This window comes from Artemia franciscana, chromosome 20 (genome assembly GCF_032884065.1).
Source record: "Artemia franciscana chromosome 20, ASM3288406v1, whole genome shotgun sequence".
In the NCBI taxonomy this organism is placed as follows: domain Eukaryota; kingdom Metazoa; phylum Arthropoda; class Branchiopoda; order Anostraca; family Artemiidae; genus Artemia; species Artemia franciscana.
Window position 1 is genome coordinate 14,797,309 of NC_088882.1, and position 12,209 is coordinate 14,809,517.

A 12,209-nucleotide genomic window follows, 5' to 3' on the forward strand; every position below is an offset into this window, starting at 1 on the left:
TCAAAATAACTTCCTTGGATATAAGCTACTTTAGCCTGTAAACCCATCCCTGAAAGTTTCATTTTCCTAACCTAACCCCTTTCTGAGATAGCAAGAAGTCACTCCACTAGAATTTTACCATATTCTTTATTAGATATATATCCTTCAGAGCCACTTCTGCCATGCGGATAACAAATGAGTTTCAGTTCATATATATAACCCAGCTTATAAATTATTAAGATCTAGACTAAATTTTTCTTTCAAAAACATAAAGATAACTGTAGTAGCAAAGAACAAATACCTGGCCTTCTTCAGTACAATACTAAAAACATAAAACTTTTTCAGCTTCATAATGTTAATTCTTCATGTGTTCGTCCATCAATCATGGAAACAATTTTCAAACATTTCGCCATAAATCCAGAATTGTCGAAAGTAAATGACAGAGAATAGGATTATTGTGCATCTCGGCGGCTTTCTGCAGTCCAAATATATATATATATATATACTAGCTGTTGGGGTGGCGCTTCGCGCCACCCCAACACCTAGTTGGTGGTGGCGCTTCGCGCCCCCCCCAAGCCCCCCCGCGCGCGTAAGTCGTTACGCGCCATTGTAGTTGTGTCCCTATGTCCCACCTGTGAATATAGATAGATATATTATATATATGTTTTTAACTACGTAAAACTTGCGAATATACAACATTCTTTGCTGTCCCATTGTCTGTGCATATAAATAGATTGTCAGGTTTACCGACTCTTGAACATGCAACATATAATGGTCCCCCTGTGCCCCCCGGCGTCCCCGTTGTAGTTGTGTCCCTGTGTCCCGGTCGTCATTTATATTTTTTACTTATGTCCTGGTCATTATGGCTTATGTATGGTCATTTATATTCCCTGTGTCCCGGTCGTCATTTGTATCCCGGTGTCCCGGTCTGTATATACATTCGTTTTTTAGTTTTGTTTTTCTCCTTTATTTTTTTCCTTTTTTCTTTTTTTTCTTTTTTAGTTTATTTAGATTTTTAGATTTTTTAGTTTTTTTATTAGTTTTTATTTTTTTTTCTTTTTAGTTTTTTTGTAGTTTTTACCTTCTTTTTAGTTTTTTTTTTTACTTATGTCCTGGTCGTCATTTATACTCCCTGTGTCCCGGTGCTTTGATGATTGCTAATCGAACTTTCCTTTTGTCCCGATCGCTTTCTCTTTGAGTGTCGTCATACCTTGTTGGTGGGGGCGCTTTGCGCCCCCCCAAGCCCCCCCGCGCGCGTAAGTCGTTACGCGCCATTGTAGTTGTGTCCCTATGTCCCACCTGTGAATATAGATAGATATATTATATATATGTTTTTAACTACGTAAAACTTGCGAATATACAACATTCTTTGCTGTCCCATTGTCTGTGCATATAAATAGATTGTCAGGTTTACCGACTCTTGAACATGCAACATATAATGGTCCATGGGAAAACAATCCGTATTCAGATCTATACCTCATGATTCTAATGATTGCCCTTGAGCTTTGTTGATGGTGATTGCTAATCGACCATTCCCTGTCCCGGTCGTCATTTATATCCCCCTGTGCCCCCCGGCGTCCCCGTTGTAGTTGTGTCCCTGTGTCCCGGTCGTCATTTATATTTTTTACTTATGTCCTGATCATTATGGCTTATGTATGGTCATTTATATTCCCTGTGTCCCGGTCGTCATTTGTATCCCAGTGTCCCGGTCTGTATATACATTTTAGTTTTAGTTTTTTTAGTTTTTTTCTTTTTTTCTTTTTAGTTTTTTATTGGTTTTTACCTTTTTTTTTAGCTTTTTTAGTTTTTTTTCGTTTTTTCTTTTTACTTTTTTTTTAGTTTTTATCTTTTTTATTTTTTTTTAATTTTTATTCTTAATTTTATTAGTTTTCTTTTTCTCTTCTATTTTTCAGTTTTTTCCTTTTTTTTAGTTTTTTTTTTAGTTTTTAGTTTTTTTGTAGTTTTTGCCTTTTTTTAGTTTTTTCAGTTTTTTTTTAGTTTTTAGTTTTTTACCTTTTTTAGCCTAAAATTTTATTAGTTTTCTTTTTCTCTTCTATTTTTCAGTTTTTTCCTTTTTTTTAGTTTTTTTAGTTTTTTTTTTCGTTTTTTCTTTTTACTTTTTTTTTAGTTTTTATCTTTTTTATTTTTTTTTAATTTTTATTCTTAATTTTATTAGTTTTCTTTTTCTCTTCTATTTTTCTGTTTTTTTCTTTTTTTTAGTTTTTTTTTTAGTTTTTAGTTTTTTTTAGTTTTTTACCTTTTTTTAGTTTTTTTTAGTTTTTTTAGTTTTTTAGCCTTTTTATTTTTTTTTTAGTTTTTAGTTTTTTTTAGTTTTTTACCTTTTTTTAGTTTTTTTTAGTTTTTTTAGTTTTTTAGCCTTTTTATTTTTTTTATTAGTTTTTAGTTTTTTTGTAGTTTTTGCCTTTTTTTAGTTTTTTCAGTTTTTTTTTTAGTTTTTAGTTTTTTACCTTTTTTAGCCTAAAATTTTATTAGTTTTCTTTTTCTCTTCTATTTTTCAGTTTTTTCCTTTTTTTAGTTTTTTTAGTTTTTTTTCGTTTTTTCTTTTTACTTTTTTTAGTTTTTATCTTTTTTATTTTTTTTTAATTTTTATTCTTAATTTTATTAGTTTTCTTTTTCTCTTCTATTTTTCAGTTTTTTCCTTTTTTTTAGTTTTTTTTTAGTTTTTAGTTTTTTTTAGTTTTTTACCTTTTTTTAGTTTTTTTTTAGTTTTTTAGTTTTTTAGCCTTTTTATTTTTTTTATTAGTTTTTAGTTTTTTTGTAGTTTTTGCCTTTTTTTAGTTTTTTCAGTTTTTTTTAGTTTTTAGTTTTTTACCTTTTTTAGCCTAAAATTTTATTAGTTTTCTTTTTCTCTTCTATTTTTCAGTTTTTTCCTTTTTTTTAGTTTTTTTTTAGTTTTTAGTTTTTTTTTAGTTTTTTACCTTTTTTTAGTTGTTTTTAGTTTTTTAGTTTTTTAGCCTTTTTATTTTTTTTTATTAGTTTTTAGTTTTTTTGTAGTTTTTGCCTTTTTTTAGTTTTTTCAGTTTTTTTTTAGTTTTTAGTTTTTTACCTTTTTTAGCCTAAAATTTTATTAGTTTTCTTTTCTCTTCTATTTTTCAGTTTTTTCCTTTTTTTAGTTTTTTTTTAGTTTTTAGTTTTTTTAGTTTTTTACCTTTTTTTAGTTTTTTTTTAGTTTTTTTAGTTTTAGTTTTATATATATATATATATATATATATATATATATATATATATATATATATATATATATATATATATATATATATATATATACATATATATATATATATATATATATATATATATATATATATATATATATATATATATATATATTTATATATATATATATATATATATATACATATATATATATATATATATATATATATATATATATATATATATATATATATATATATATATATATATATATATATATATACATATATATATATATATATAAATATATATATATATATATATATATATATATAAGCATAATATTAGCTTATCCTTAGTTCCACACGATATATTTTGATAAAACAAAAGTGCAGTTCGAAAAAAAATTAATTTGGCTAAAACAAAATGCATAAAATACTTTGAAAATCGCAGCTACAATACGTATATAACTCATCTTCTTATATTTTATCAGTGTCCAGCTAATTAACCCATGTGGGAAATTCTCCCCCCCCCCTGTCAGGGGAAATAACATATGGGATGGATCCCAATACATCGCCGATTTATCCTTGGCGCATTTTGCCTTTACAATAGAGTTCATTATATACTATAATAATATTATATTATTATTATTATACAATAATATATATATATATATATATATATATATATATATATATATATATATATATATATATATAAATAAGTTGTCTGTGTGTGGATCTGTGGATGGATCAGGTGACGTCATGGAAAAAATTAAAAAAAGGCAAAAACTACAAAAAAACTAAAAACTAATAAAAAAACTAAAAAACTAAAAAAACTAAAAAAAACTAAAAAAAAGGTAAAAAACTAAAAAAAACTAAAAACTAAAAAAAAAAACTAAAAAAAAGGAAAAAACTGAAAAATAGAAGAGGAAAAGAAAACTATAAAATTAAGAATAAAAATTAAAAAAAAATAAAAAAGATAAAAACTAAAAAAAAAGTAAAAAGAAAAAACGAAAAAAAACTAAAAAAGCTAAAAAAAAAAGGTAAAAACCAATAAAAAACTAAAAAGAAAAAAAGAAAAAAACTAAAAAAAATTTTCATCTAAAAAACTAAAAAAAAACTAAAAAAGGTAAGAACTAAAAAAGAAAAAAATAAATGACGACACTCAAAGAGAAAGCGACCGGGACAAAAGGAATGTTCGATTAGCAATCAACAAAGCACCGGGACACGGAGTATAAATGACGACCAGGACATAAGTAAAAAAAAAACTAAAAAAACTAAAAAGAAGGTAAAAACTACAAAAAAACTAAAAAGAAAAAAAAACCTAAAAACTAATAAAAAACTAAAAAATCTAAAAATCTAAATAAACTAAAAAAGAAAAAAAATAAAAAAGGAAAAAAATAAAGGAGAAAAACAAAACTAAAAAACGAATGTATATACAGACCGGGACACCGGGATACAAATGACGACCGGGACACAGGGAATATAAATGACCATACATAAGCCATAATGATCAGGACATAAGTAAAAAATATAAATGACGACCGGGACACAGGGACACAACTACAACGGGGACGCCGGGGGCACAGGGGGATATAAATGACGACCGGGACAGGGAATGGTCGATTAGCAATCACCATCAACAAAGCTCAAGGGCAATCATTAGAATCATGAGGTATAGATCTGAATACGGATTGTTTTCCCATGGACCATTATATGTTGCATGTTCAAGAGTCGGTAAACCTGACAATCTATTTATATGCACAGACAATGGGACAGCAAAGAATGTTGTATATTCGCAAGTTTTACGTAGTTAAAAACATATATATAATATATCTATCTATATTCACAGGTGGGACATAGGGACACAACTACAATGGCGCGTAACGACTTACGCGCGCGGGGGGGCTTGGGGGGGCGCAAAGCGCCCCCACCAACAAGGTATGACGACACTCAAAGAGAAAGCGACCGGGACAAAAGGAATGTTCGATTAGCAATCATCAAAGCACCGGGACACAGGGAGTATAAATGACGACCAGGACATAAGTAAAAAAAAAAACTAAAAAGAAGGTAAAAACTACAAAAAAACTAAAAAGAAAAAAAAAATAAAAACTAATAAAAAAACTAAAAAATCTAAAAATCTAAATAAACTAAAAAAGAAAAAAAAGAAAAAAGGAAAAAAATAAAGGAGAAAAACAAAACTAAAAAACGAATGTATATACAGACCGGGACACCGGGATACAAATGACGACCGGGACACAGGAAATATAAATGACCCTACAAAAGCCATAATGACCAGGACATAAGTAAAATATATAAATGACGACCGGGACACAGGGACACAACTACAACGGGGACGCCGGGGGGCACAGGGGGACCATTATATGTTGCATGTTCAAGAGTCGGTAAACCTGACAATCTATTTATATGCACAGACAATGGGACAGCAAAGAATGTTGTATATTCGCAAGTTTTACGTAGTTAAAAACATATATATAATATATCTATCTATATTCACAGGTGGGACATAGGGACACAACTACAATGGCGCGTAACGACTTACGCGCGCGGGGGGTTTTGGGGGGGGCGCGAAGCGCCACCCCAACAGCTAGTATATATATATATATATATATATATTTGGACTGCAGAAAGCCGCCGAGATGCACAATAATCCTATTCTCTGTCATTTACTTTCGACAATTCTGGATTTATGGCGAAATGTTTGAAAATTGTTTCCATGATTGATGGACGAACACATGAAGAATTAACATTATGAAGCTGAAAAAGTTTTATGTTTTTAATTCTTCGTATTGTACTGAAGAAGGCCAGGTATTTGTTCTTTGCTACTACAGTTATCTTTATGTTTTTGAAAGAAAAATTTAGTCTAGATCTTAATAATTTATAAGCTGGGTTATATATTTGAACTGAAACTCATTTGTTATCCGCATGGCAGAAGTGGCTCTGAAGGATATATATCTAATAAAGAATATGGTAAAATTCTAGTGGAGTGACTTCTTGCTATCTCAGAAAGGGGTTAGGTTAGGAAAATGAAACTTTCAGGGATGGGTTTACAGGCTAAAGTAGCTTATATCCAAGGAAGTTATTTTGAGGTCTCTAGCTATACCCCTCCCCCCTCCTCTATATAATGCAGCTTTTTGTGCATTACAGCTTATATTTTGGTCAAATTTGATCCTATATCACTATTAGTGTAGGTAAAATTCTAGTTGAGTGACTTCTTGCTATCTCAGAAAGGGGTTTGGTTAGGAAAATGAAACTTTCAGGGATGGGTCTACAGGATAAAGTATATCCTGGAAAGGTATTTTGAGGTCCCTAACTATTCCCCTCCCCCCACTCTATATAATGCAGCTTTTAGTGCATTACAGCTTATAGTTTGGTCAAATTTGATCCTATATTACTATTTAAAGTCTAAATCCTTGCTTACCTTAGAAAAAGTTAACTTTTCATTGTTTTTTAAGCTACTGTATTCCATAATTATAACACCAATAATTATTACCTTTTATGGTATAGTTCAGACTGGAATGTAGGCATTTAAATGGACCCTATGGTTTGAAATCTCTTATAAAAGACCTTGAAACAGGGGTAATAGAACATTGAACTTAAGGGATTTCTCACTCAAAATTATGATTAGGTGCTACAATTGGGTATGGCTTTGGTGTTTCTATTTTATATGTTTGTCAATAACATCTATTTTTTAAATCATAATGGCATAGAGAAAGTCCATTTCTTCAAGAAGGCTCAATAGTGATTCTTAGAAACCTGAAGAGAGGCAAAACAGAAATTTGGTGGAAAAAATAAGCTGAAGTCCTAAATACAAGATTGACACAACCTTAGTGGATATGCTCTCTTTGAGGGGAGTTGTGGAGAGGGAGGGTTAATTCTGAAAATCTAAAAAAATGAGATATTTTTAACTCACAAAGGTGTGATCAGACCTTAATGAAATTTCATATTTAGAGGGACCTTGTAACTCAGATCTCTTAGTTTAAATTCAGATCAGATCCAGTGTCATTGGGGAGAGTTGGGAGGGGACCAGAAATCTTGGAAAACACTTAGAGTGGGAGATCAGATGAAAGCTGGTGGGAAGAATAAGCACAAGTTCAAGATATGTTACTAACATAGCCAGACCAGATCTACTCTCTTTGGAAGAGTTGGGAGGTTAATTTGGAAAAATTAGAAAAAAAGGTATCTTTAACTTACAAATGGGTGATAAGATCTTAATGAAATTTAATATTTAGAAGGATCTTGTGCTTCAGAGCTCTCATTTTAAATCCTGACCAGATCAAGTGACATTAAAAGGAGTTGGAGGGGAAAATCAGAAATCTTGGAAGATGTGAAAATTGTGGCATCTTTAACTTGTGAATGGCTGGTCAGATCTTAATGAAACTTGATATATTGATAGATCTTATGTCTCAGATGCTTTATTTTCAAATTGAATTGGATCCAGGGACATAGGTGCTTGGAGGGGAAATCAGAAGTCTTGGAAACTAGAAATCTTGGAAAACACTAAGAGTGAAGAGATTGGGATGAAATTTGATGAGAAGAATAAGCACAAGTTCTAGATACATGACTGACATAATTAGAATGGATCTGCACTCTCTGGGGGAGTTGGGGGGATTTCCCATGCTTTGGTGAGTTTTGTGCTTCTGGATGTGCCAGGACAATAAAAATTTGTAGGTGTGTCAAGAACCTGCTAAAATTGACTTAATAACAGTAGTTTCCCTTATTTGACCATCTGGGGGGGGGGCTGGAGGGAGAGGGAAAATTGAAAAAAATGAGCTATTTTTAACTTTGAAATGGGTGATTGGATCTTAATGAAATTTGATATTTAGAAGGATCTTGTGTCTCAGAGCTCCTATTTTAAATCCCGACTGGCATTGAGCCTCTGATTTTCCTTTTAAATCAATCTATTAAATCTTAGAATTATGCTAGAGCTCATGCCATAAGAGCTCTTGTCTCTTGTTTTTTGTTTCTGCTCATTTTTAAAATCATCCTACACATGAAGGGACTTCTAAGCCATCAACCACAGCCCAAGGAGGAGATGCTTTTCAATATGCACTTTACTTAGTGGCATACATATTAAGAAAAAGAAAGACACCATTTGATGTCAAGTCAATTCTATTTCTTGATTCTTTTTTTGGAGGCTTTAAATGATAATAAAAGTTTGTTGTTAACCTCTGTACATAACTTAGAGAGGTACATAACTTAGTACATTACATAAAGTAGTATATAACTGGTCGTACTAATAATGCACTTAGAGAGGTGTAAAAAAAAAAAAATTAAAAGATGTGTTATTTGCTTTCTCTAAAGTTTGTACCATCAAAGGAGCAACATTAAAACTTAAAACAAACAATTATTAGTCCATATATGAGGGAGTTTACCCCCTTGTCAATACTGCACCCTTTACGCTAAAGTTTGAATTTTGTTCCAATTCTCTTAGAATGACCCCTGAATCACCAAGGCCATTTCATTGGAATTTTGATACCAATAGCTACATCCTGGTCAAATCCTTCCACTCTGTGTTTTCCAAGATTTCTGGTCCCCTCCCTGCTCTCCCCAATGACACTGGATTGATCTGAATTTAAACTAAGAGATCTGAGTTACAAGGTCCTTCTAAATATGAAATTTCATTAAGATCCAATCACTCCTTTGTAAGTTAAAAATACCTCATTTTTTCCAATTTTCAGAATTAACCCTCCCTCCCCCCAACTCCCTCAAAAAGAGCATATCTGTTATGGTTATGTCAATAATGTATCTAGGACTTCTGTTTATTTTTCCCATCAAATTTCTGTTTTGCCTCTCTTCAGGTTTCTAAGAATCATTATTGAGCCTTCTTGAAGAAATGGACTTTCTCTATGCCAATATGATTTAAAAAACAGATGTTATTGACAAACATATAACATAGAAACACCAGAGCCGGACCCAATCATAGCACCTAATTATAATTTTGAGTGAGAAATCCCTTACGTTCAACATTCTATTACCCCTGTTTAAAGGCCTTTTATAAGAGATTTCAAAACATTGGGCTCATTTAAATGCCTGCATTCCAGTCTGAACTATTCAATAAAAGGCAATAATTGTCTTTCAAAGGTGGATGTTATAATTATGGAATATAGTAGCTTAAAAAACAGTTGAAAGTTGACTTTTTCTAAGGTAAGCAAGGATTTACACTTTTAATAGTAATATAGGATCAAATTTGACCAAAATATAAGCCGTAATGCACAAAAAGTTTCATTATATAGGAGAGGGGTATAGTTAGGGACCTCAAAATACCTTCCTGGTATATATATTAGCCTGTAGACCCATCCCTAAAAGTTTCATTTTCCTAACCTAACCTCTTTCTGAGATAGCAAGAAGTCACTCAACTAGAATTTTACCAATAATAGTTAAGGTCTCCACATGAAAACATACAATTCTGGAAACTACTTTAAACGTTCTAAGGACCTTAATTAGCCTAGGCTAAATCATTCCTGACAGTATATTAATTTACTTTAGAAACTTTTCTCCCCCCTATTGATAAAAATGTACAGCAATAACTGTACAAAGGCTAGTCTTTGTTTTTTAAACAATGTGACTCTTCTTCTTTTTAATCTAATTTATCCATAAACAAGATGCTGAAAGAAAGTTCAACTAGGCTAGCCTATTGAAAATACAAAGAGTATATTATTTGTACTATATATTTGACCATTAAGGGATAAGGTAAAACAAAGTGAAAGTCTGTTAAGGATGAGGCCTAATACTACTACTACTACTAATAACTCACTGCAGCACCAAGCCGCCTGAGGCCAACACAGCTACGCACGCTCCTCCTCCAACCTAATCTATTTAAAGCCTCCCTCTTTACACCCTCCCAGGAAGTTCCCATTTCCTTTAAATCCTTATTTATGACATCCTCCCAACCCAGACAAGGACGACCTGCTTTCCGTGTAGCCCCAGACGGTTGGCCAAAAAGGACAATCTTCGGTAATCTGTCATCCTTCATCCGTAGAACGTGGCCTAGCCATCTCAACCTTTCTTTCATTATAGCCCCAGAAAGCGGGATTGAACCACACTTTTCGTACAACCTACTGTTTGAAATACGGTCAGTCAGCCGGGTACCCAGAACAATCCGTAGGCAATTTCTCTGGAAAACATCTAGTAAATTTTCATCTGCATTTCGGAGTGTCCATGCTTCAGAGCCATATTTGACCACTGTCATCACTGTAGCTTCCAATATTCTAATCTTGGTTTGTAGGCTTATCTTTCTATTCTTCCAAACTTTTTTTAACTGTGAAAAAACACCCTGAGCTTTAGCTATTCTACTTTTAACATCTTCACTGCTCCCACCATCTTTACTAATAATACTACCAAGATAACTGAAGCTCCCAACCTGATCAATCTTTTCGTTACCTAAGGTCACCTGTTCATCTTCACTTATTCCTAACCTTAGTGACTTAGTCTTCTTAACATTAATTTTCAAGCCTATTTTAGCACCCTGAACTCGTAAAACCTCTAACTGAACTCGTAAAACCTATCTCGGTTTAGCACATTCTCAAAATGTTCCACCCATCTTTCTTTAACTTTTTCCTTATCACTAATTGTGACCCCATTTCTATCTTTAACTGGGACTAGTCCGGATCAGCTACTCCCTTTCAATTTATTAACATGCCAGTATAATATTTTACTATTATGCCGTCTAGCTGCATCTTCCAGATCCTCAGCAATTTTATCCATCGCCTCCATTTCACATCTCCTTAGTTCATATTTTAATGCTTTCTCCACTTTCTTTACATTCCTTTTGTTTTCATGCGACCTATCGCTCAGATAATTCTTATACAAACCCCTTCTACTCTCTATTAAACCTAAAGCTTTTTCACTAATATTCCTAGTTGCTGTCTTAGCACTCTTCCCTAGGAAACCATCAGCAACTTCACAAATTGTTTTTCTGAAATTATTCCATCCATCCTCCACATTGTCAAATTTTAAACCCTCAAGTTTAGTACTCAACTGTTCCTGGAATGTTTTTCTCAAATTTTCATCCTGAAGTCTACCAACATCATAACTTTCCGGGAGGGAGTTACTCTTCCGAAATTTCAGCTTTAAATTAACCTTAGACACTACTAGATGGTGATCTTTACTTTTAACATCAATAACGGCACTCCTATACACCCTAGTATCTTGTATTGATCCTGCTAGTCTTCTGTTTACAATAACATAATCAATAAGGTTTGCTGTCTTACCATCACGTGAATACCATGTCAACTTATGGGCCATTTTGTGACCAAACACTGTATTGGTTATAACTAGGTTGTTATACCTACAAAATTGCAAAAGCCTATAGCCATTACTGTTTTCTTTTCCTACACCAAAATTACCTAGGCTAGGATACCATCTATCCCTATTTCTACCAACCTGGGCATTAAAATCTCCTAGCAAAAACACCATATTTCTACCTGGTACCCTGTCTATTTGCTCCTGTAACTGTAAGTTGTTCTATGTTGTTCTTGATATTAGTGGAGACCAGCTCATCTTCATCACGGCCCATGTTCCTCTTTTCAAAATTAAAAAACACAGAGAGCTTGAAACCCTTGAAACTTCTCTGGTGAAAGAGCCAGTTGTCTGATTTTCTGTTCTATTATTGGATTTCCATCACTAATCTTGCTCAATTTCCTAGGCCTACAGTCTAATATTTAGTTCTCATGATTAAGTTTTCCTTTTCTGTTTCTTAAGCATCAATAAATGCCAAAAATACCATTTATTTTACAAGAACAGAAAATTACAACAAAAAATTTATACCACATAATATGAGACCACTTAACAACTGCACTTTTTCATGGTGGAAATCAGTAATTCAACAGCATAGTAGCTGGCCGACAGAAGAAACCCAAACAAGAAATATCTTCCCATCAGGAAAACAGTATGACACACAGACCTGAAATGAAGTTAAAATAAATTCAAGGCGCAAATAGTAAGAAAAACTTCTCCCCTTATTTCTACCTCCAGAGCTGAACAGTTGCAACAATTATTCCACAAATCCTGTTTTTCCTGAATATTTTG

At 32.2% G+C, this 12,209-nt stretch overlaps 2 protein-coding genes across 2 annotated transcripts in view; one reads left to right on the forward strand and one right to left on the reverse strand.

The window, feature by feature from the left end:
- LOC136040227 (ubiquitin carboxyl-terminal hydrolase 7-like) overlaps positions 1 to 378 on the reverse strand; it is an 86,753-nt gene extending 86,375 nt beyond the window's left edge. Inside the window, exon 1 of the mRNA XM_065724420.1 lies at positions 281 to 378. The gene's annotated coding sequence lies outside the window, so the exon portion shown is untranslated. The remainder of the gene's footprint in view (positions 1 to 280) is intronic.
- Positions 379 to 5,861: 5,483 nt separating this feature from the next.
- LOC136039786 (vacuolar fusion protein CCZ1 homolog) overlaps positions 5,862 to 12,209 on the forward strand; it is a 66,950-nt gene continuing 60,602 nt past the window's right edge. The window contains exon 1 of the mRNA XM_065723659.1: positions 5,862 to 5,987. Coding sequence (XP_065579731.1) covers positions 5,931 to 5,987 — 57 coding nt within the window. The 5' untranslated portion in view covers positions 5,862 to 5,930. The remainder of the gene's footprint in view (positions 5,988 to 12,209) is intronic.